At 40.0% G+C, this 24,972-nt stretch overlaps 4 protein-coding genes across 4 annotated transcripts in view; all 4 read right to left on the bottom strand.

The window, feature by feature from the left end:
• The window catches only part of LOC145468209 (uncharacterized), a 5,387-nt gene extending 531 nt beyond the window's left edge, over positions 1 to 4,856 (bottom strand). Inside the window, exons 1-2 of the mRNA XM_081451885.1 lie at positions 4,510 to 4,856; positions 3,567 to 3,928 (exon numbers count right to left, since the gene is read on the bottom strand). Coding sequence (XP_081308011.1) covers positions 3,567 to 3,928; positions 4,510 to 4,856 — 709 coding nt within the window. The remainder of the gene's footprint in view (positions 1 to 3,566; positions 3,929 to 4,509) is intronic.
• Positions 4,857 to 9,214: 4,358 nt separating this feature from the next.
• Positions 9,215 to 9,907, bottom strand: LOC145468187 (BTB/POZ domain-containing protein Tiwaz-like). The gene has a single exon (XM_081451864.1). It carries the CDS (start codon positions 9,861 to 9,863, stop codon positions 9,513 to 9,515), a length of 351 nt encoding a protein of 116 aa, XP_081307990.1. The 5' UTR covers positions 9,864 to 9,907; the 3' UTR covers positions 9,215 to 9,512.
• A 1,534-nt stretch (positions 9,908 to 11,441) lies between these two features.
• LOC145468148 (uncharacterized) lies at positions 11,442 to 16,637 on the bottom strand. The gene is made up of 3 exons (XM_081451833.1): positions 16,165 to 16,637; positions 15,209 to 15,561; positions 11,442 to 12,260 (listed from the first exon to the last, which is right to left on the bottom strand). The coding sequence occupies exons 1-3, from the start codon at positions 16,509 to 16,511 to the stop codon at positions 11,956 to 11,958; spliced, it is 1,005 nt and encodes a 334-aa protein (XP_081307959.1). The 5' UTR covers positions 16,512 to 16,637; the 3' UTR covers positions 11,442 to 11,955.
• A 2,411-nt stretch (positions 16,638 to 19,048) lies between these two features.
• On the bottom strand, positions 19,049 to 23,449 carry LOC145468144 (uncharacterized). Its single transcript, XM_081451830.1, has 3 exons — positions 22,251 to 23,449; positions 20,917 to 21,272; positions 19,049 to 19,988 (listed from the first exon to the last, which is right to left on the bottom strand). The coding sequence occupies exons 1-3, from the start codon at positions 22,595 to 22,597 to the stop codon at positions 19,669 to 19,671; spliced, it is 1,023 nt and encodes a 340-aa protein (XP_081307956.1). The 5' UTR covers positions 22,598 to 23,449; the 3' UTR covers positions 19,049 to 19,668.
• Positions 23,450 to 24,972: the final 1,523 nt, after the last annotated feature.

Genomic DNA, 24,972 nt, shown 5'->3' with positions numbered 1-24,972 from the left:
TTGCTCTCATGGATAGCCCCAGTGGCTCTACCACACATTTTCATATATCCTCCACTAAAACATCCACACAACGCGTTCAGAACGGAAAAACGCACTGCGCAGCTTTCTGCGCATCCCTAACCCTACTTACGGGCTCAGATAATAATGCGGGCTGTAATGGTGGAAAGAACGGCGGACTGCTAATAAGGTACGCGAGGGTGTCGTTCGCCTGATATAGTTGTACTCGGGCAAACATGAATTTTTTTCGGCATTTCACTGTTAAGAAAGCAAGGCATCCCCTCCCTGCTGAGAGGCTCTCTCGCTTATATATTCAGTGGTTTGCTTATATGGATACAATATGTAAAGAGTGTTCGTGGCAAAAATATGTCTTCGCACCGAAGTTTTTTGCGTACCGCGGGAAGATAAAATGTTCGGAAAACTTCTTTAGGGTAATTTTGTCCGAAAAAAAAAATTGATTCTCGACGAAAACAATACCCCTGCTTTATATTAGTGACGCTAAAATGTTGCTGCTTACCGGGGGAATTGGGAAAGCATAAAGTCATAACTTATTTTGCTTTCACGATCGACGAAATTCCCCCCATTTTTCAAAGTCGGGGTCTGGCGCGGAGCCAAAACTCGCGCATGCTTATTACGTTTTTCCACTCTGAACACAACGCGCGTAGTAACATTATCCGCAGGAGAACTGGGTACCATCTCAAAATATAGCTCGAGAGGCATTACTTTAGGAATAAGGCCTATTTTAATCCTTCGATTCTCTGGCAAAAAAAAAACAAACAAACAAAAAACATAGTTGATGGTCGCTTGAAAAGGTCATGATAAAATAGGCGACATTCTCCACTGAAAAAGCTCTGACAATAGCTGGTTTTCACATGACGTCACTAAAACTCGAACTACAAAACTATTGATCTTCCTGAGATTTTACTTAAATGATGTATAAGAGCAGCTGAAAACTAATATTCATACAAATTTTCGCTCCGAATAGGTTCTTGGTTTTGTGATACACTACGCTTGAATTTCTAAGCTTTCGCGTGACGCAGCATTTACATGACGGCCTAGAGAGCTGTCATGATGGTTAAAAAAGTGACTTATTTCGGGGAACTTGGCTATCTGAACCGTTCATGTCTTAGAAAAAGTATTATTTTAATGTTTTATAGTTTCTCGAGGGATAAATTCACGCTTTTGTAGCAAAACTCAGCGACAGATTTTCCTGTTGGTTTCCGGCCGCCATGTTGGTGCCCATACGGATGGGCACCAGCATGGCGTCTCCATACAAATCTCTATAAATTTGGGTAAAAAATTTCTCCGCATGTCTCGCATAAGAAAAATTGCTGTGACCAGAATTTTGGCGAGAGTCTTTGCATATTTACCTTCTTTCATTTCCCAGATTCTGGACTTTATCTATTGACCGGTTTTGATTTTTATTTTGATCTATTTTGAATTGCGTGACACTGAAAACCAGCAATAATCAGAAAATTTTCGCAAATTCCTAGTAGTTCTGTAAATATTTATATGAGGGCCACTAGTGTTTCAGTGATTACTGTTCTGTGTTAATTACCCTCAATAAATAAAGTTGATTACCATTATTATTAGTAGAACACTCAACAGAGTTCTCGTCCAGCTTGCAAATTGGATGAAACATAATAATGAAAGAACGTCTTGTACAATATTACACCTCTTCGTATTTTTTTTAAGTTTTTTTCTTCTTCATTTAAGCCAGTATATCAGTAGAATGATCTTTTTCCATCGAGATAACTTTATTATTCTTTTTGTGCTTTACCATGTCAAAAATTCCGTACAGAATCTGCTGTGAGATAAAGTTATGTCTGAAAGAAGCTCCAAAACGACGAGTTCGCAGATTTTGGCCTTTAAAGATACAGTAAAATGAAAACCTGCATGCAAGAACCTGAGGAGTGGTTTAATTATAAGAACCTGCTGGCAGAACATCTTGCCAAATGATTTATTCAAAACTAAAATTTAGCCAAGCAAGATCAAGCAGGTTCTTAATTATGTGTGGGTTACAGTTAAATTATGAACTCTTATTACAGAGGCAACACTACATATATACATTCTGTAATCAGTTGTGTTAGGCTTATCATAATATAGTTGTGAACATTATTTATTTTTCTAGTAATCAACAACTATATCTCCTTCGTTGAAATTTTAAAAGAACCTAATAAGAACCTACTTAGCCTAAATTGCAGCTACCTAACCCAAAATACCAGAACCTACTTTGCCAGGTTTCAAAAAATGTAGGTTTTTACACGCGGATTTTTACTGTATGAAGTGAAGTTCATTTTTTTTTTTCAGTCAAACAATGGATGATATTACAATTAGTAATGGAAAGTATGTTCCGGTTTATTCAGACATGGCTCCTGGTTGAACCCAAGCGGGAGAAAAGTGACTCCAGGGTAACTTGGATGCACACCCTCAAAACGAACCAATCAGAGTGTGGTGTTGACGTACGCGCTGCAATTTAAATTGCTCGTTCAAATAACGAATTCAACATGTTTAACTACACGACCAAGCACGGGGCAAGAAACAATAGGGCCATTTATACGAGAAAAATATATATATGCCGTGGCTTACATAAGACGCGAACTGGACAATTTATACGAATGCGGCTTATATAAGACGCGAAGTGCTCGTATAAATGGTTCATGGCTCATTCGTGACTAATGCCTTGCTTTTGTGTTGGTTGTCATAGCAATCGCGGAATTGCGCTGGAACAATTGCGCTTGCGCAGTGTGAGTTTGCGTCTTACGGAAGCCGCATACCATTTATACGAGTGGTTTCGCGTCTTATATAAGCCGCAGCTTATTTAAGGCTTGTGTAAGACGTGAACTGGTTAAAATGTACCGTTTATACGGTAAGCCTCGGCTTATTTTCCTCGTATAAAAGGTCCTATTGTCGCAAATTGTGTCCTAATCTGTTTTTAGTGAACATGATTGTATTAAGACCAGGAAAACCGGAAGGGCCCACGACACCCTTAAGAATTTAACCCTTACCATACGACTAACCGCTCACTATAGATGAGTCTATAAATGGCGTAACTCGAGAGTGATTTGAACTCTTGCGGGTAGGTAATTACAAATAACTAGTTTTTCATCGTCAATTACGCGCTCTGCAGATAGCGGCTAATGACTACTGTTTTAGTCGTTAGTTTCTTAGCAGACAAAGGTTATGTTAAGCTTTTTTGAAGGTTTCCTGCTTATGATTAATAGATGGCTACAAGGCGCGCGCTTCCAAAAGTTTTACCATATATGGTTTTTCCCCTGAGTTTTTGTTGTTGTTGTTGTTGTTGGGGGAAGGGGGGGGGGGTAGGGGTGGGGGATGGAATTGTGGCGTTCTGAGCATGCTCGTGCGAGTCATCCTTGACTGGTCTCCTGGACAGGAAAGGGAGATTTCAGAGACTGGATAACTCAAAGGTTATTTATTGCTAAACCATTTCATTTGATAAAGTATCTGTTTTTGATCTAATACTGAAGCGATGGTTTATTTTTCCGTAGAATTGCAATCAAGGCACGAATGGTAATTATTACGAATCAGTTGCGTACCTCCAGGCGAGCCTCCAGGTGATTCCCATGATTGTGAGGTGTAACCACCAAAGATGTATTCTCCGCTTTTGATCAGCACAAGAGTAGGACCTTTGTTATCACAGCACCGATGAAAGTCAGCAGGCGTGTTACCATCAGTTGAAGCTCGGTACAACAGAGAACATGTCGCATTAGGAGGCAACCATAACACAAAGGCTAAAAGATGCTTTTCATCCTTTATTATCAGGGATGATTCTAATGAAGACCTTTTTTCTGCCAGTTGAGTTATAATCCCTTGGACTTGATAAAACTTGGCCTCCTTAAGCAGTTCTTTATGAACTGTTCTGTCCTCCGGGCAGAGAAGCTCACCGTCGCGAAGGTAGTTCAAAATGTACCTTGACGCGAAACAAACAAACCACAAAACAAAACTAGATTTTAGCCTAAAGCCTTTTGAAAATCAACTTTTCAGTGTGTCTCAAATGTAGTTCAAATGGAAGCCGGATGTTGAGAAGGTTTTTTTTGGTCTAAAGCTAGTGACTATGGTACTTTTTGGATGACCCATTGCACACCTAAAATGTACTCAAATACAAAGAAACAAATAAATATGATTCACGTCAATCAAAAATGACATCAGCTTTTTCAGCTCTGCCCCTCCCGACACACACCCTTTAACTTATCATCACTATAAAATATGTTAATCTTAAACTTAACCACCGTTTAGAATATAAATCGCCATACCGTCACGCATCTTTTTCCGTTGCGTGACGGTCCAAAGGTATTCATATTTTTCAAAAGTCAACTAGCTGCTATTTTAATTTAACCATTACAGTGTCTGGTCCAGTTCTCCGTAAACTATAGCTCCCTTACAAGTCTTACAAGGGAAAAAAAGAAATGATAAATCCTAGTGCTTTATTCGAAGGTCCAAAGTGCCGTGTATGGGAAAGTTATATACTAATAGTTTCTAATTTATACATACCGGAAAAGTTTGGCATCGCGGTCAATAAAATATGCTCCATCGTCTTCGTCCGCTTTTAACTCGAACCTTCCAGAAAACATCGCACACAGCATGGAGTCGGGATCTTTTTTCAGAGTGTCCAGTGTTGTTGTATAAATCTTACCGCCAACGTTCAACTTGATCGTGCTAGCAAAGTGCACTTCATTCAAGGTTTTTGTGATTTCTTCGATGGCTGACTTTTCTTGTCTTGCATTGTTTAGGTCTTGCTTGAGTAAGTCGCGAGCTTCTGCCATAAGCTTCTGTGCATCGGATAATTTGGCACTGGCCAACTCAAATAAACTCAGCTCTTGCTCTTGTTTAGAAGCCATTTCTGTGAATCAGCGATTTAAAGCAGTCTGGACCTTACTTCCGGGGCACACTGACAATGTAAAGTGAAAAGAATGAGCCTCGATACAGCTAGCCAGCGGCCACCTTTTCGAGCTTAGCTACGGAAATTGTGTAATTTTTAGGGCAAAACGCTCATGATTCGGGCAACGACACTTGAGAGAAAACATTACAAAATAATACTGTTGGCGTGATTTCCAAATTTCTAGTCAGCTACTTTTATGAATCTCTGTGTGATTGGATGCCCGACCAGGCTGTCAAATGGTTCCATTTGTATCTGCTGCTGATCTGAAGTATCCTTGGCGCACTGAAGACGCCTGGTCAGTGGACCCCAGCCTTTCAGTCTTCCGACAAAGAATGGGCCTTCTTTAATTTTTTGTTGTTGTTGTTTTGTTGTGTGTTTTAGGTTTCAAGGCCTGTAAGTTACTTTTTCTGACATTTGCCTTACCAAAAAGGACTTACACTGAAATGGATATGAGTGTCCTGGGTTTTCTGTTGGCTGCAAGTCGGTTTAATGTAATAAGGATATTATTTCCTTTCCCAATTTCCTATCAACGAAAAAAAGACACGAATCAAAGCGAACAAAGACCAAGACTTTAGTTTTTGTGGTGGCTCTGAAAAGAGCCGTTTGAAATGTCTTAACAAAGGGGTGTTTTAAATTTTTTTTCTTGAATTTTTCTTAGGAGGTGTTCTTTTTATTACGTCCATGTTGTTTTTAACGCTGCAAGTCTGCTCTGGCCAAAACAGGACTATTTCGAGCCACGTCTGGCAACGCTTCATGTTCTTCTTTCAACGCCTGGAGTATATGGAGAAGCTCGTCTCGAATCAAGTCCAGCTTCTGTAACAAGTCCAAACGGTCCATCTTGAAACACAGATGTCTCTGTATTGAGCGCGCCTATGGCAATAAAGTCACTGTGAACAATGAGGACAAGATAATTAACAATTTCAGACAACACCATGGAAGGAGGAACTTTTTCCATTACCAAGTTTTAGATTTTACTAGATTGAGACTGTTGGTAGAGGTCATTGACTATGCATGCTTTCAATATAACTATTTTTGGAATTATAGCAGTTTCATTAGATGCGAGAATTGTGAACTTTTTTATTTTTCATGCAATTTGAGTGCGTCTGCATCCCGATTTAGACACTCATTTTTCGTACCAAAGCCCCGCAGGCTGAGAGGAGCAGGGGACTCTGGGGATAAGAATGGAGTTCCAGGCCCGTAGGCTGGTTTTGATACGGGTAGGTTCTTTTTATCTTTAAACGGATCAAATAGCTCTTACTAGTTGTATTAATCATTACCTTAGTAACCTCAAGTCGACTAGAAACATTTTCCTATTTCCCTCCCTCTAGTAAGGCGCAGGAGTTTTATCTTTTTACCTGGGTTCCCATCGGCTTACAACACTCGTGTTTGTCTAAGCTAGCAATAAAACCCCTTTGTTGTTCCCAAACTCTCTTGTCATTGGTGTTTGAAAAAGCAATAATTACGGCGTTTCTTTATTTAATTTTTGTTAATGATAACAGCACTGAACTGGAACGGTTACAGAAGGTTTTCCAGTTGTATTCTTCTGCACATCAAGGTCCACTGTAGTATCGTAATGGATGTGGAGAAGTGCGAGGTTTGATAAGCGCCTTTTCCCCATCGATGCTCTCATGTAGTTGTTAAGGCGGCGCAATGTGCTTGCACTTCGTTCGCATTCGCATGATGTTACTGGGATAGTACATGCAATTTTGAGCAGCACGCTTACGGTCGGACATAAGGATGTATCACATTCCTTAACTGCCAAAGCGGGGGAATCTGGCCTCAGTTCCGGTTTCATTGATGGGTATCGGGCTTTCCACCGCTCAAGCTCCATTTGGAATAACTCTGGTGATGGAAGATCGTCACTGTAATTAGTAACAGCTGCTTTGAGGTCAACATCCCTCGCGCACAGAACACTCGGAACGGGGCCAAGTAGTGACGTGGCAACTTTCGCCGAAGGCGAAAACTGTTCATTGATACTCATGATGATGTGATCGAGTAAAGAAATCACAACCTTCCGTTTAAAATACTCTAGGAGTTTGTGCCTCAGCATTAGTAAGAGCAATGCTGCTGCCTTGAAGATATTTGGGGCATTTCAGCATTAGTACCCACATTGCCAGCCATTGAAACACTTGGCACATAAATTTGCGTCACAATCTTTCTTCTCTTTTCGATATAAACTAGCCACTTCTTGGATCATACATACATACATACATACATACATACATACATACATACATACATACATACGTACGTACGTACATACATACATACACACAGACACACACACACACATACATACATACATGCATACATACATACATAGATACATACATACATACATACATACATACATACATACATACATACATACATACATACATCCATCCATCCATCCATCCATCCATCCATCCATCCATCCATCCATCTCATAGGCTCAACTGTGATTCTTTCCAGGTGTGCCAAATAGTGATACATGATCATAAACCCAACAATAAACTCAAAGGATGTAACGCCTGCCAGTCTTTGTTGGGTTTTACTGCGGTTGGTTGGATTCCAGGCGGCAAACGTATCACCATACTGCTTGTCTAGGTGACGTTTGAAACAAATCATCTAAGGACTTCTACAATGAAAAGAAATGCTTGGTAGAAATGCTGATAAGCCGTGTGCCGTTCTGTCCATTTAATCTTACACAGATCCAACAAAGGCTTTCTCTTTACTTCGTTCATGACATTTGTGCTTAACTATCGATTCAAGTAGGCCACTTTTCTTAAGGCTTTTAAGGGCTGAGAAGCGACAGTAACTTTTCATGCGCCCGATTTCTGAAGGAGCGCTCATTTTATTTGTTTTATCTTATCTGGCCAAACTAAAAACTGTAAACTTGGTTAAATCGTCTGTATTGTAGTCAAATTTACTCTAAAAAAACCATTGGCAAATTTCAGCTTAAAAGCCGGTAAACTCAACTCGCTACTGACTAAACATTCAGAACTTGGAAAACGGGAGTATATTGGGCCCACGGAAATAAGGGTGTTGATCAGAATAGAGGATTATACCTTCGATTTAGAAGGGATGGGGCGTTTAATTGACGTTTACCAGAACGATGGAGCTAAAATCACAATCCTCGAATCATTGATACCATCATGGCCATAAACTGTGTCTAAGATCAGCATCTGCACAATGTTTTCTTGGTTACACCGCAGTCTAATGTTCTTATGGACCAACATGCCTTGATCGCTGGCATGCAATGCGTGCAGACTGATATGCAGCTGTACTCCTCCATGATACTGTGAAATTCGTTGATTTTTTAGCAAAGAAGAAAACGTCACGAGAGTTATCCTTTAACCGCCTGGTTTAAAACTTCCTGTGTATACAGCTGATTGGAAAAACATTGTCCGAAAAAAGAAAGACAAAACACAAAGGGTACGAGCTGAAGAGTGCAGTCAGCAAGACTATATCAATCAATAGTTTTATTTACTACAACAAAGGAAAAACCTTACAATACGTGATACTTACCCAAACTACAATACCATACTTCACTCTTACAATAGGATACTTACACGACATGCAAACAAATAATTGGCGGGTTAAGTATACGATGATGTACTTTTTTTCTTTTTTCTCTTTTTTAAGTTCTTTTTTTTTTAAGTTCTTTTCTAGTTGCATGTAATGTTCACGGTTTAGTGCTTATCTCGTTAAATCTTTCATGCATACACACAGTCTTCTAGGATGCAAACAACTAGTTCACTCGTTTCCCAGGAAATGTTTATAGTTTACGCATTTTTGTCGCCAAGCTTAATTCAATCAAGTGTACATAAACTAAACAAAGTCGGGTAGACGTTGTTACAGCGCAGTAGTATTAGTACCACAACCTGAAGATCAGAGACACTGTTTACAGCTTTCTATTTTCTCGTATTTTTAATCGATTGTTGAACGCGCGGATAGAATCGCAAGAAAACTGGACGCCAGCGTAAAACCGGAGACTTTACAGGGTAGGGGGTTGGCTAGCTTCGCTCGCCTCCCGGCCCCCACCCCCGCGTACTTCGAGGTCGCTTCGATCGCTTTTTCTATCGCGTGCGTCGAAAAATATAGAAAGGCTGTAAACAGTCTAAAGATCGGATGTCCAGACCACACTTTTAACACTTATGATTTTTCTAGTTTAACTTCAAGAATTATAAATGAGTTAAGAACTTACTGAATTTGTTTAACGTCTTTCCGAACCAATGCTTAAAAGTTACAATTTCACTCTCAGCTTTGTTATCAAAAGCCCCTCTCCTGAAGAGGATATCAAAAAACAGTCCTATCACTGTTTATTGTTCCAGAAAGTGATGCGATTTCTGATTGATAGTTACCTTTGTTTTGGACTGTCACGGAACAACCGTTACGCATCTTTCCCGTTGCTTGACGGCCCAGACATTACTTTTGACAAATTTATTCATATTTAAGCTGAGTTTATCAAGCTATTTTTGCTTAACCACTACAGACTCCAGCCCAGATCTCCTTATGGCCAAAGCTCCGTTAGAAAGGGCAAAGGGAAAATGATAAATGCTAGCGTGTTATTCGATGGTTTAAAGCGTTCTGTATTATTATGAAAACTACTAATAGTTGATTTAGTACTGGCTTACCGGAAGAGTTTGCCATCGCGGTCGATAAAATATGCTCCATCTCGCTCGTTCGCTTTTAACTCGAACCTTCCAGAAAACATCGCACACAGCATGGAATCCGGATCCTTTCTCAGAGTGTCCAGTGTTGTTTCATAAATCTTGCCGCCAACATTCAACTTGATCGTGCTGGCGAAGGGTACTTCATTCAATGTTTTTGTGATTTCTTCGATGGCTGACTTTTTTTGTCTTACATTGTTGAGGTCTTGCTTGAGTAAGTCGCGAGCTTCTGCCATAAGCTTCTGTGCGTCGGATAATTTTGCACTAGCCAACTCAAATAAACTCAGCTCTTGTTCTTGTTTAGTGGCCATACCCGTGAATCAGCGAATTACAACAGTCTGGACGTTACTTGGTCTTACTTCGCACTTCCGGGATTGCAGCGCTATGTGAAAAGTGAAAATCAACGAGCCTCGATCCAGCTAGCCGGAAAAAAAAGCCAAAAGCCAAAAGCTCTTACGAAGGAAAATTATAAAACTATTATAATAAACCAAGAGGCAGAAGGGTAAGAGAGTTTACCCCCCATATAAGCTGTTTTCCCAGTGTAATCCCCCATCAAGCTATATCTAAGTCACTTCCTGTTTCGGAAATTCCAAGAAGGTCTAGAAACAACCAATCCTGCAACGCGGAGTTTGATCTCATGGTTAGCCCCAGTGGCTCCACACACATTTTCATATATCCTCAACGGAAACATCCACACAACGCGCGTAGTAACATTATCCGCCGGAGAACTGGGTACCATCTCCAAATATAGCTCAAGAGGGATTAGCTAAGGAATAAGGCCTTCATTTGGGCGATAACGTTTTAATCCTTCAACTCTCTTGCAAAAAACAAACAAACAAACAAACAAAAACATAGTTGATGGTCGCTTGAAAAGGCCATAAAAGAAGGTAGGCGACATTCTCCACTTTAAAAGCTCTGACAATAATCAGGAAATTTTCGCAAACTCCCAGTAGAACAGAGCTCTCGACCAGCTTGCAAATTGGATAAATCATAATAATGAAAGGGATGTCACTAAACAGAGTAATGAAGTAACAAGAAACCGAGTAACGGGAAAACATTTCAAAGGGTTAAAAATTAGAAAATCTTTTAAAAATTCGTAAAATCGATTATAATCGATTTTTTAGCATTGATATATAAATAGTGACTACAAAACCAATTCACAAAGCAAGCTTGGTGAGTAGTAGTTTTTCTGCGATTCACATGAGTCCAAGGTTTCAGTAACGCTACGCATACAATAAGAGGCCATGAGTTATGACACTTAAAAAAAAAATGTTCGGCATGGCGTATCCCTCAAGGTTCCTAAATATGACCGGCAGTCTGAATCAGTTTTAATTCTAGTAAATCATAGTTTGGATTGGTTAAGTTCTTTTGACTTAGTCAACATTAAAATGATAACTTAGGCCCCGTCCACACGTGCACGTATCCGGATTTTTTTTGAATCCAACTTAAAATAAGATACTTACACGACATGAATACAAATAATTACGCCAGTTACTTAAGAGTCTACGATGGTGCACTTTAATTCTATTTTAATTTCATTTTTTTGTAAGCTTTTTCCTAGTGACATGTAATTTACTTGGCTTAGTGCTGATCTCGTTAAATCTTTCATGCATACACATAGTCTTCTAGGATGCAAACAACTAGTTCACTCGTTTCCCAGGAAATGCTTATAGTTTACGCATTTTTGTCGACAAACTTAATTCGATCAGGTGTATATCAACTAAACAAAGTCGGGTAGACGTTGTTACTGCACAGTATTAAGTACGTAAGTAAGTAGCCTTTATTTAAACACGATAAGTAATTAAGCTTGCAGCTTGTGGGGTCGTGTGTAAATAAACAATTTATTAGTACCAGACCCTGGAGATCAGATAGATTGTTTACTGCTATCTATTTTCTCGCATTTTTATTTGATTGTTGAACGCGCGGATAGAATCCCGAGAAAACTGGGCGCCAGCGCAAAACGGAAGACTTGATAGGATGGGGGAGGGGTTGGCTGGCTTCGCTCGCCACCCCCCCCCCCCATCCCCCCGCGTGCTTCGCGCTTGCTTCGCTCGATTTTTCTTTCGCGTTCGTCGAAAAAGAGAAAAGCTGTGAACGGTCTAAAGATCAGATGTTCAGACCACCCTTTTAACACCTACGATTTCTCTTGTTTAATTTCAAGAATAATGAATGAGTTAACAACTTATTAACTGATTTGTTGAGTATTGTAACGTCTTTCGAAACCAATGCTTGAAAGTCAAAATTTCACTCTCAGCTTTCTTAACAAAAGCCCCTCTCCTAAAGGGGAGATCAAAAAATAGTACTTTCACTGTCTATTGTTATTGAAACATTATATATTGTATACTTATTTAAAAACCCTTATTAATTAACACGTTTTTTAGCTAAAGCGAGTGAGAAGTAGTTCTACAGGTTAATTGTAAACACTTCCATTTCACTGACTTCAGATGGGTGTACACCAGTGAAATAAGTGTTCCTATTAACGTTTTTAGGACATCTAAAACCATTACCTAGGGCAAGAAACGAACCTACACCCGCATTCCACACTTCAAGGTCGATAGATAATGAGCTGCCAAAGATTGGTCCCACGACACTCAAGCACTGTATAGCTGCACTTGGTTTTGGAGTTATCTTCATCGGTTCATTTCCAGAAGGATTTACCAATGTAAACAGGAAGGATTGGCTGTCTGGGATCGCTTTCCGAGAACTTGCTATGAAAGAAAATAAAACAAAAGTATCAAAACTATGTCACCAAAGCTCTTACCAAGGAAAATTATAAAACTATTATAATAAATTAAGAGAGGCAGATGGGCAAGAGCGTTAATCCCCCATATAATCTGTTTTGCCAAGGTAATTCTCCCTCAAGCTATTTCTGAGTCACTTCCTGTTTCGGAAATCCCAGAAAGGTCTAGAAACAACCAATCCTGTAACGCGGAGTTTGATCTCATGGTTAGCCCCAGTGGCTCCACACACATTTTCATATATCCTCAACGAAAACACCCACACAACGCGCGTAGTAACATTATCCGCCGGAGAACTGGGTACCATCTTCAAATATAGCTCAAGAGGGATTAGCTAAGGAATAAGCCTTCATTTAGGCGATAACGTTTTAATCCTTCAACTCTCTTGCAAAAAACAAACAAACAAACAAACAAACAAAAACATAGTTGATGGTCGCTTGAAAAGGCCATAATAAAAGGTAGGCGACATTCTCCACTTTAAAAGCTCTGACAATAATCAGAAAATTTTTGCAAACTCCCAGTAGAACAGCGCTCTCGACCAGCTTGCAAATTGGATGAATCATAATAATGAAAGGGGTGTCACTAAACAGAATAACGAAGTAACGAGTAATGAAGTAACGAGAAACCGAGTAACGGGAAAACATTTCAAAGGGTTAAAAATTAGAAAATCTTTTAAAAATTCGTAAAATCGATTATAATCGATTTTTTAGTATTGATATATAAATAGTGACTACAAAACCAATTCACAAAGCAAGCTTGGTGAGTAGTAGTTTTTCTGCGATTCACATGAGTCCAAGGTTTCAGTAACGCTGCGCATACAATACGAGGCCATGAGTTATGACACTTAAAAAAAAAATGTTCTGCATGGTGTATCCCTCAAGGTTCCTAAATATGACCGGCAGTCTGAATCAGTGTTAATTCTAGTAAATCATAGCTTGGATTGGCTAAGTTCTTTTGGTTAAGTTCTTTGACTTAGTCAACATTAAAATGATAAGTTAGGCCCCGTCCACATGTGCACGTATCCGGATTTTTTTGAATCCGCAACTTTTTCTTTCAGGATACAGCTTCCGTCCACACGCATCCGGCGAATTCGGCAGCGAATCCGGATAATTTTTAATCCGCTCCCCACAGTGGAAAAAAAAAAAATCCGCAACGAATCCGATAACGTGTGGACGATGAATCCGGATATTTTCGAATCCGATAACGTAGCAAAATCGTGTCCAGTCTCTAACCGAACAATAAACCAATATGGCGGCACAACCTGTAGATCTAGTTTCTCTAGAGTGAATCCGGATACAACCGGATGCGCGTGGACAGGCGAATTCGGTTTGAATACGCTACGTGTGGACGGGGAAATTTTTGAGTCCGGAAAGAAAAAGTTGCGGATTCAAAAATATCCGGATACGTGTGGACGGGGCCTTAATTGCAGTTGTCACAGAAAAGCAGTGCGTGATCTTCCAACCTGAAATGTGAAATGATTTCCCATAATCATCATAACCCTGGAAACAGCCGAAAAGACTTCTTTCTACGCTTCTCTAGTTGTTATCGTAAGTTGATGTCTGCTCTAAAGAGGGAACTAAGTTATTTGACCATTGCGACCGTGTCAGGTGATAGTTTTCTTTCTACGACCCAGCGAAGATGATATGTATAATAACAAATTTCAGGATCCGAAAACTTGCACGATGATCTGCCGCAATAGTGGCGGGCATTGGCCTTAAATCTAAGAGTTTTAAACCTTAGCCCGTTTGCGTATAATTTTGAAAGCTTTGGCGTCAGAAAGAAAACAAATATATGCTATCTGGATCCTTTCTTCGTCGCGGTATCAAGTGTACATGGAATGATTTAGGCGGCAGTTACATGAATCAAAAATATGCATTCCGTGCCTTGGCAAACATGCTTTTTACTTTTTATCTGTTTCAATCGATTTCACGCATTTTTAAAAGACTTTGAAATTTTTAACTCTCTGTTTAGCAACACCCTAATGAAAGAACGTATTGTGCAGTTTTACACGTCTTCGAATTTGTTGTTGTTGTTGCTTCAAGTTTTTTTTCATTTAAGTATATCATTTGAATGATCTTTTTCTGCTGAGATAACTTTATTATTCTATAAAGTGAGGCTTGAAAGAAGCTTCAAAACGACAAGTTCGCGGATTTTGGCCTTTAAAGATATTTTAATAAGAAAAGTCAAGTTCATTTTTCTTCTGTCAAACAATTCATTTGATCTTTATTCACTTTCAACGTATTGTGTGTGGATTGTCACGCAATAAAAAATCAAATCAAATCAAAAACCATTCAGTGGATAAAGTCAAGAAATTGTGATATTATAGACGATAAGTAAAGAAGACAGTTCTCCAAATTTAAGGTATGTGCGTTGTCCCAAAGTTGAGATATTCGTCGAAATGTTCCGCGCAAAATTATAGAGCCTAGTATGACGCAGCCATGTTGGAGGACCTCTTTAGTCCTCCAATATGGCGGCCGGAAAATAGTGTAAACTTACTTTGGTTATCTAGACAACTGATTATCTGAACCGAACCAAAAAAACATTTACACAAGCACTTTTCCTGATACTTTAACGCCTAAAATGGCTAAAAGTCACGAGATAAGTATATATTTTTCGACAAACGCGATCTTAGCTTCATGTCACACACCGCCATAACTCCGAAATCGAAAATGCTCTGGTTTCCCAACGAAGGACGCTGTTGAGCTGGAAAATTGGAAACAGATATAAATTTAGTACCTCTTATGAGGATAAAACCTTTAGGGCTCTTTAGTTTTGGATTTGAGAATTTGATGACGTCACGCGCTCACACTCTATCTGTTTGTGATGTACTGAAACAATGGTTTTTCTACGTAGAATTGCAATCAAGGCGCGAATGAGAATTATCATTATGGAACAGAGGTTATGAATCAATAGCATACCTGATTCCCATGATTTCGCGGTGTAACCACCAAAGATGTATTCTCCACTTTTGATCAGCACAAGAGTAGGACCTTTGTTATCACAGCAGCGATGAAAGTCAGCAGGCGTGTAACCATCAGTTGAAGCTCGGTACAACAGAGAACATGTCGCATTAGGAGGCAACCATGACCGAAGAGTTGACAGGTGGGTTTCATTCTTTATTATCAAGCAGGATTCAAATACAGATTGTCTTTCCAACTGAGTGACAATCCCTTGAATTTGATAAAATTTTGCCTCTGCAAGCAGGTCTTTTCGAATTGCTTTATCATCTGGGCAGCGGAGCTCACCGTCGCGCAGGTAGTTCAAAATGTAACTTAACAAAAACATAAAACAAACAAACAAAATAAATATATCGTGAAAAGACAGGGATTTCAGCTCTCTCTTTTCAAAGTAGACCCTCCATGGGGGCCTCAGGTATACCCTACAGATAGTACTGGGGTAAACGATATTTTCGTCTATTTATTATCATTTTGTTGGGGCGGGGGATGGTGAATTATCCTCCAAGCGAGAGTTGTGGGGGAGGGGAGGGTGAAGGGGAGGGTGAAGGGCTGAAAAAGCTCACTTCATTTCTGGTTAATTTTTTTCATTCGACTATTTATTTGAATGTTAAATCACAACTTAATTTTTTTACCACCCCAGAAATATTCCCTTTGTTCTTGAGCATCCCTGCTCCGACTAACGCGTCTTTCTGGCTAGGTCGTCACGCATGCGTTTTTTTTCTCGTTGCGTGACGACGAAAAATTAATCAAGTTTTACGCCGTAAAAAGTAACGTAAATGTAGGTTGCTTCATTGATTTACGTACTATTCAGAATAGTTCCGCTTCGAAGGGGAAAAGAGGAAACGATAAGCAGAAAATTCTAATTTATTTGAAGATTCAAAGCAAAATTAAATTGGAAAGCTCATTTTAGTGCTTACCGGAAGAGTTTGCCATCGCGGTCGATAAAATATGCTCCATCTCGCTCGTCCGCTTTTAACTCGAACCTTCCAGAAAACATCGCACACAGCATGGAATCCGGATCCTTTCTCAGAGTGTCCAGTGTTGTTTTATAAATCTTACCGCCAACATTCAACATGATCGTGCTAGCAAAGTGCACTTCATTCAAGGTTTTTGTGATTTCTTCGATGGCTGACTTTTCTTGTCTTGCATTGTTGAGGTCTTGCTTGAGTAAGTCGCGAGCTTCTGCCATAAGCTTCTGTGCGTCTGCTAATTTAGCACTGGCCAACTCAAATAAGCTCAGCTCTTCTTCTTGTTTAGTTGCCATATCCGTGAATCAGCGATTTAAAACAGTTTGGACGTTACTTCGTACTTCCGGGACACAAGAGGCAGTGTAGTCAGAAAATAAACGAGCCTCGATCCAGCTAGCCAGCGGCCAGCTTTTCGAGCCCATGGCCGGCAGAACCTTGGCACGAGTATAGGGAGGCCAAAAGTTTCACTACAGTCATCGGTGAAACGAACGAGTTTTCTGGCCCCATTATTATATGGCTGTGTCTCACAAGGCCTGGGAAGTACTTAATTCACGAATTTGATTAGCTGAAATCGATATTGAAAGCGATCAAGATTTTCCCATGTAGAACTAAAATGCAAAAATATTGAGAAACCAGAAACTGCAAGGGACCGTATATGACAAACGCTGCCAACGCAGGATCTTTTCTAACAATATTTATTTATGGAAGTGCCAAAAAGTCTGACGAGAAAAAAAAAAGTAAAGAGGACGAGCATACTTTGGGAGAATCAAATTCAGCTCATTGCCGTTCGCAAGCAAATTAAAATGTCAGTTAATACAAACCGGTTGCATTAAACGAATCATGATTAAATTGTCCTTGTTTGCGCCATATAATAAACATCTTATTAACCGAGCTTAATCGGTCTGTATGGGAAAATCTTGACCTCGGTCGTGAGTACAGACCTCCTGATCGGTTAATAAGAGCTACGTAATAGTAAAATACTGTATATGGAAAAGAACGTTGATACAACGAAGCCATATTTTGCCAGTCCCTTGGCCCTTCGTCATATCGAGGTTCCACTGTATATCCAGTGGATATCTTCGGAAGGAATTCATTATGCTAAAAATTCCGAAAATTTCAGTCCGAAGTCAAATGGAGAGGTCTGTTTCGGTTCGGTCCAACCGGAAAATTCGGGACCACCTGTAGAGGTGGTCCACTTTGACCGGTCGAAGTTGGTATTTTGTAGTCTCCTCCACAGCCGTTTTTGGGATGTCACGCAACGTTCCCCCAAAGAATTTGAGCAGCCGTTCCTTTGAGGGGAACGTTGCGTGTCGTTCCAAAAAAAAAAAGCTGCGGAGAAGACTAGGCATAATGATAAGCACCCCAGTGTTCGGTTTGCGAAAATCTTAGTCCACGAATTTAGCCAATCAAATCACGTGTCTGTACACCAGCTTTTTCTAGTGTCAAGCCCCTCCCCCCCCCCCCCCCGGCTGAGAGGGACAGGCGACTCTGGGGACGAGAATGGAAGTCCTCAAATGAAAGTAGGGTCAAAGTAGGACGAATAAAATATGATCTTACCTGTTATCTATTGACTCTTATTATTTTTCTTTCGTGGCGGCCATTGTGAATGCTAAATACACAGTCACTTGCTGGTAACTATGACCCATCTGGTGCGAGGTCTGAAATCGAAAATCTGAAAGGTATGGTCTGGCACGGTCAGGAGATTCAATGAAATACTTTAGAAACGTAGAAATGTTTTCCACCGTTCAGACCAGTCCGTAGTTTCTCCATTAGTTTTACTTCAGTGCAAATGCCACTAGTACGAAATATTGCTCTGAGTCACAATGAACCCGATATGTTAGACTTTTGTCTTAACTTCTCTTTTGGTCATTCTTAGCGTATTCAGAGCACCGCTAGATCACTTTTAGCTTTTCTATCGATTAAAAGACAGAAATAAACTGCAACGCAACTGAGAAGACCACCAAAAGATTTTTCTCATCCTTCTTTCGTTTACCAATGATTAGACGATAGTAATGTGAGAACTCAGTAAATTCATGGGCCATTATTACTGGATAATTAGCCAATAGGTTGCTTAACGTTAGCGAGACAGATCTGTTCAGACATAATTAATGCGTGTATTCTTAGGAAAAAAAACACAACGTCGCCTTACGTTCAGTGGCTCATATTTGTGTGTTAAAGAAAAGCTGATGGTTTTTTTTAGCTTTAACTACGTTGATGTTAAATACACACAAAAAAGCGTTTATAAGAGACCTGCCACACTATACTCCCCTGACAACTGACAAACGTGTACTAAAACTGTCTCACTTTTCTTTATTGCGGTAACAATATACTACACAAGAGTCACAGAACGGCTCTACCTCATTGTAAAAATGCGATTTACCAACCGGAACGTTTATTAAATTTTGGCAGCTGAAGCGGAGATAGGCTCGATTTCCAGCCGCTGTTCGGAAAACGAGCTCGCGCTCCTCCCTCGGGGAGGAACAAAGTCCGGACGCGAGAGAGTGGCGGAAATCGAGCCTAAAGCGGAGAGGGCTTATATGTGGGACTCTAGACGCCTATCTTATTGGGTTTTATCTTGCCTGGCCACCCTATATAAACTTCGTTGAATCTCTTGTAGGGGAGTTAAACTTCCTGTAAACTAACAAAACTAGCAAATCTCAACTTAAAAGTAACCTCAACTTTCTACACTGGACACTAATTTGAAAACGGGAACATATTGAACTTATGGAAACAGGGAGCGTTGATCAGATTAGCGTGGGTTATATATATCAAAAATACCTTCGGTTTGAGGACCGTTTCAATTGAGGGTGGCCGGCATACTGGAACCGGGGGGTGGGGTGGGGGGGGGCAAATTACTACCCAGGAATCAATGTTAATTAATTTTCCAAGTCTTGTGTCTCCACTGATTAGTATAACACCAGATATTCCACTGCCTGTCAAAGCCGTGCTGCAGCATACGTTTCAGCTACATATTTAAAGCATCTTTAAATATGCACGCGGCATTTATACTTTTACGTGTAAACATGTTAGAACAGCGAAAACAACAACTGTGTTTTATTTTCTCTGGCTATGTAGAGAGGTAGGGAATTATGGAGCACACAATACAGGTCCTACACAGTTTTGTGTTAGAGAACCTACACTGACTTTATTTTCTGCCTTTTCAGTGGCTTATGGAAAGTAACATTTTTCTACATTTACATGGTATTTTTTTCAATCAGTTTAAAGAAGAGAGAGAACTTATGGAAACAGGGCTTGAGGACCATTTAATTGAGGGTAGCCAGCATACTGGAAAAGGGGGGGGGGGGGTGCCAAATTACTACCCAGGAATCAATGACACCGTCATGGCTAAAGAGTTAACAAAAAACTATGTTTAAAATGGTTTCCTGGTTACACTGCAGTGTAATGTGGCATAGAGGAATTTTGTTATTCAACAAAAGCAAGATTAAACTGATTCTACAAGTTAACTTGAAATACTTCCAGTTCACTGATTTCAAATGGGTTTCTGCCTGTGAAATAAGAATTCTTATTAATGCTATCAGGACACACAAAGCCATGCCCTAGATCAAGGTGACTTGAAACGCTATCATTAGTGCTGCTCACACTCCACACCAGAAGGTCGTAGTACTGTGTTGTGCCAAGGGTTGGCCCCAAATTGCTATTACACAGTATACTTGCACCTGGTTTTGGAACCATCTTGACTGGTTCATTTCCAGAAGGATTAACCAGTGTGAACAGAAAAGATTGGCTGTCTGGTATAGCTTTGGTGGAGCTACCTATCAAGTGAAGGAAACAAGCAGAAAATTTGTATGCTTCCAAAGACTTGCTTTTCGAGATAACAATTATTGGCTACGTGATTTAGAGATGTAGAGACCCCCTGTTCAACTCCTCCAGCAACTAATAGCTAGATTTGTTTGGCTCAGATTCCTGAATTGAACTCTTTGATTGTCCCACAATGTACATAAAAATTATAGCCAACTGGTCAGCTTCCTATCAGCTGCAATTCTTAAATTGTAATAATTTTTTATTGTGAGTTTCTATTCTATGTGAAGAAGCAACCATTTTCTGTTTCCTAGTAATAAAAAAGCATGCATGTGTTGTGGCATAAAATACCCACACCACCCACCTTAGAAGATTTTTGGTCTAATCCCCATCCTACCTTTCTGGAAATTTGAGCTTAGTTTCATACTTTCCTTTTAAAATATTTATTGATTTTGTTTACAGCCCCCATAACTTCAAAATTTCTGATGATCTTCCAAGGTTGGGGGAAGGGGGAGTTCGAGGTGGGGTATGGATATTTTCTAGACTACGAGCAGTCTCTCTCTTCCTCGAAAATCTGTGGGTAAGAATGCAAAACAAGTAAGCATGCAAGCATGACGGTGAGCATCACATGCAAGTGGTGAGTGGCAATGACGCGAGCCACTAGTAGCATGAGCGGCACGTTACGCTCACAGTTACGCCTGGACGCTAATTTGTTTTGATTTCTTCCCCACGGATTTTCAAGGAAAAGATAGACTGCGTGCAGTCTAGATATTTTCAGGAACTGCGCGGTGGAAGTCTAAATGTTTTTAATGTATGCTGTAGCTTCCTCCAAAACAACTACAGAACCATCTATAAGCTGAGCATGTGTTATGTAACCAAAGTTTAATTGGCCATCTATAAAATGCATAAGCCAATGAAAGTGCACTGTACAGACTTAAGTACCTGAGTCCCAGGATTGTACTGTGTAACCACCAAAGATGTATTCTTCACTTTTTATCAGCACAAGAGTAGGACCTTTGTTATCACAGCAACGATGAAAGTCGACAGGTGTTTTTCCATCATCAGAAGCTCGGAACAACAGAGAACAGGTAGCATATGGAGGAAGCCAAGATATGAGAGCTGAGTGGTGATTTTCAGTCTCTATTATCGAGGAGCACTCAAATGCCGACATCTTCTCCTTCAAATGATTAATAATACCTTGAACTTGGTAAAACGTAGCCTCTGCAAGCAGTTCTTTTCGAACTGTTCTGTCCTCTGGACAAAGAAAGTCACCATTGCGAAGGTAGTTCAAAATGTACCTTATGAAAACAAACAAACAATCTGTACATAAAGTTAACATTAAATCTCTGACGTGCAAGTGTACTGGTATATAAAGCTTAAGCCCAGGATAAGATCGGAAGAATACAAATGTCAGAGAAGCCAGGAGGCTTTTTTGTGCCCCGATTTATCTGTCAATTCACAACTTCAACATCCCCCCCCTCCCCCCACCCTGTGGACATTACACACTTGAACTTTTCATTGGTCAAATTTCCTTACTCCTCCCATGTTCAAATGTCCTGCCTTTTGGGTCATACTAAGCCATTCATCATCATTAATTCACCCTCACATACCCTCTTTGTCTCAAGTATTGTTTACATGTAAATGTTATTAAAATATGACAGTGATTAAATTTTCACAGGCAAATCACTGTTGTTTGATATGTTAACCTCAAAAAACAACACAAAGCTTTCCAAGGCCTTTTTTGGAGCCATATCATTACACAAGAACAGTGTTTCTTGATGTCTTCTAACTTCACCATGACTTCAAGGCAACTTTTTAAAATCCCCCTAACCCCCTGCTTCCCCCATATAATTTCAAATGCCACACCCCAACATCAATCCTGCCCCGAGGGCACATCAACCAGTAAACTGCCTGGGGTATGCACCAGGGAGTGTAGATGTTTCTATTTGATTCATACATAAACTGACAATTACATACAGTGTATTTTTACACTTTGGATGTATTGGCGGAGGGGAAGGGGAGGGAGGGGGAGTTCAAGATTAAGAGATAAGATCTATGAGGTCTATTAGGGTTTTCCTTTGCCAAGAGAAAATGGAAAAGTTTAGGTATCTTTGTTGGGTCTATATTTAGCACAGTTTCATTCAAACAAGTTCACGGGATGCTCATAATTGTTTTTTTAAAACCTAGCTTCGCTTAGAAAAGAAGAAGAAATGAAATAGTTTTGTGCCAAAAAGCTGAAAAAATTGTAAAAATTATTAATTCTTGTCAATACTTACCGAAAGAGTTCAGCATCGCGATCAATAAAATATGCTCCATCGTCTTCGTCCGCTTTTAACTCGAACCTTCCAGAAAACATCGCACACAGCATGGAATCCGGATCCTTTCTCAGAGTGTCCAGTGTTGTTTTATAAATCTTACCTCCAACGTTCAACTTGATTGTGCTAGCGAAGTGAATTTGATTCAGGGTTTTTGTGACCTCTTCCATGGCTGACTTTTCTTGTCTTGCATTGTTGAGGTCTTGCTTGAGTAAGTCGCGAGCTTCTACCATAAGCTTCTGTGCATCGGATAATTTGGCACTGGCCAACTCAAATAAACCCAGCTCTTGTTCTTGTTCAGAAGCCATATTGTCGTGATTTCTGTACCAAAATCCGAACTTCCGGTCCCTGAAGCAAGCAAAAGTCAACGAGCCTCGTTCCTGCACACCAGCGGTCACCTTTCTCCATACAGCGATCTTGAGTCACGCAACGCTTCCCGTCCCGTTGAGTTGCGTTGCGTGACTTCGGCCCGAGTGACTGCGAAAGAAACTATGAACCCCAGACTGACCCGCTCTGACCGTGGAATCAAATTCAACCCAGTCTTAAAGATCGACACACTGACCAAACGAGGCTTCTTTGAAAGGAAGACCTGCTTTTCGAACACCAAAACTCAAAAACGTAACACCCAGAATTCGAAAACGAAACCGAGTCCAAGAACACGAAAACGAAACACCCAAAACACGAGAACGAAACACCTAAAACTCGAAAAGGGAGCAAATTTGACTCTGACCAGTGCCACGTTTTCAACATGTCTAACTTCCATAAAGATCAGAGAGTAACGAACCTCGTTACTTTCAAATTTAGCAGCCTTTTGCTATCGTTACTTTCGGAAAGCTAAATCGTGAACCGATCCATGTTCTCAAAATGGAGAACTGGAAGGGGTCCTGAAAGGTGAAAGGGTGTGGGGTGGGGCATAAATCCCATTTCCCTGTGACACTGACTCAAATCCCATTTTCCAGATTCCAGGTCCCATTTTAGCTCTGTAGTCCCTTAAAATAGAGATAAATCTTGCTAAAAAAAGTTAACGCTACACCAAACATAGTCAAGGGTCTTTGAAAGCAAACATCATTTTTGTTCAGCTTGGCCTATCTATATCTGTTATTTCATTGTTTCGCGTAAATAGTCAGTCGCTACTTTCCGATTTCACAGTGCTGCTACTTTCGGGATTTACTAACAGCCATGAAATTTTAACGCTATTCTTTGTAGTTGTGGGGAAGGGGGTGGGGTGTACCCTACAGTGTTGTTGTGTCAATGTCAACCGGAAGTATCATATTTTTAAAAAGAAGGACGTCAACATGATACCGACGGGGCCGATCATTTGAATTTAAAAAGGAATCTAAAAGCCCTCCATGTTTTACCAAAATCTTGCTTAATCGTATCGATACTGAACAAAAATTTCCAACTATGACTGGTTCTCCATGCGCCCGATTGTCAGGTATATAGCGTGCGATTTCATGAGTGTCTAATTGCGGCTATCCAGTTAGAAAAGTCCAGTTAAATGTTTCTGTTACTGGATAACTGTAATTAGACATCTACACCATGTGCGTGCTAATTACGGTTCTCTCTGGGTTTTTTGTTTGTTTGTTTGTTTGTTTTTTGCTGTTGTTTGTAAAACCGATGGAATACACTGCCCAATTCAGTTCTCCTCAGAGATTTCTTAACCTCGATTTATTTTTTTCGATCTCTACTTGTTTGTTTTGATGATTGACCCTCACGGATTTTTGCTACAGACATAACTGACGCTTCGGCCGTAATAGCCGCGGAAATTTTATATTTTAAAATGTTATTCTCTAGGTTTATTTCAGTTTAACCTCTTAGTAGATTAATAAAAATGATAGACCAAAGACAAGATTATAGTATCACATTTTAATTATAACTGAGTTAAAAATATTCAACATGTCACCGGTCAGATATTGTCATTTAGAAACGCTTGGGTAATGCTTACATGCACTGATAGAACTGTTCCTACTCCTACCACCCCCCCCCACTCCTACCCCCATAAACGCATTGCCCCTACCCTACCCTTACCTAAAACTTTGGATATTGGAGATATTGGAGGAGACATAAATTTCTGCCGTCTCTCTTTTCAGAGGTTTCCTTAGAGCAAGCTTAGATGTATTCCGGGGTTAGGCAATGAAGTTTATGGCCATAAAACTATATCACCAGCACCGACGAAAGAATTGACTTTTTTTTTCCACTTGGGGTAGGGGGGAAGGGACGTGTTTTAAGAGGTGTGGAAAACTAAGGTATCGGTTTGAGTAAAAACTGTAGTCCGAACATCGAGAAACACAAATCATACTCCACTTATCAGTGCAAAAGAAAAATGCTTTATTGCAATATTTTTTGGTGACGTAATTTTCTGACCTAAACATTAGTAAAGGCGTAAAAATTAAAAAAGGGCACCTTCACTACGCATCTTTCCGCCTCTTCTCTTGGTTTGGTTGTGTGGCTGGACTTCGAATAACTATATATTTAGCAGTAAAGTAAACATTAGCACACCGTTAATTCTAATTCATTTAACCAAAACGGAGGCCAGAAAGTGACCGCGCGGACTTCAGACATTCAGTGAACCTATACAGGTATAATCAATCGCCAATTTTTTCGACTTAATTAATTTACCTGGACACAACATGCTGTAACAAAATTCTCTTTAGGAAACTTGGTGTCTCCACACCAATAAAAT

This window comes from Orbicella franksi, chromosome 14 (genome assembly GCF_964199315.1).
Source record: "Orbicella franksi chromosome 14, jaOrbFran1.1, whole genome shotgun sequence".
Lineage (NCBI taxonomy): Eukaryota > Metazoa > Cnidaria > Anthozoa > Scleractinia > Merulinidae > Orbicella > Orbicella franksi.
The sequence above is the reverse complement of the archived record's forward strand: the minus strand, read 5'-3'. Positions and strand labels throughout refer to the sequence as shown.

Bases quoted from the DNA above. Each gene is read 5' to 3' on its own strand.
- LOC145468148 (XM_081451833.1), bottom strand. From the start codon at position 16,511: ATGGCAACTAAACAAGAAGAAGAGCTGAGCTTATTTGAGTTGGCCAGT. The intron at 15,562-16,164 runs GTAAGCACTAAA...GTTTTTGTTAAG, and splicing joins CGCGATGGCAAACTCTTCCG to TTACATTTTGAACTACCTGC. The intron at 12,261-15,208 runs GTATGCTATTGA...TTTCTTTCATAG, and splicing joins CGCGAAATCATGGGAATCAG to CAAGTTCTCGGAAAGCGATC.
- LOC145468187 (XM_081451864.1), bottom strand. From the start codon at position 9,863: ATGGCCACTAAACAAGAACAAGAGCTGAGTTTATTTGAGTTGGCTAGT.
- LOC145468144 (XM_081451830.1), bottom strand. From the start codon at position 22,597: ATGGCTTCTGAACAAGAACAAGAGCTGGGTTTATTTGAGTTGGCCAGT. The intron at 21,273-22,250 runs GTAAGTATTGAC...TGTTTTCATAAG, and splicing joins CGCGATGCTGAACTCTTTCG to GTACATTTTGAACTACCTTC. The intron at 19,989-20,916 runs GTACTTAAGTCT...TTCACTTGATAG, and splicing joins AGTACAATCCTGGGACTCAG to GTAGCTCCACCAAAGCTATA.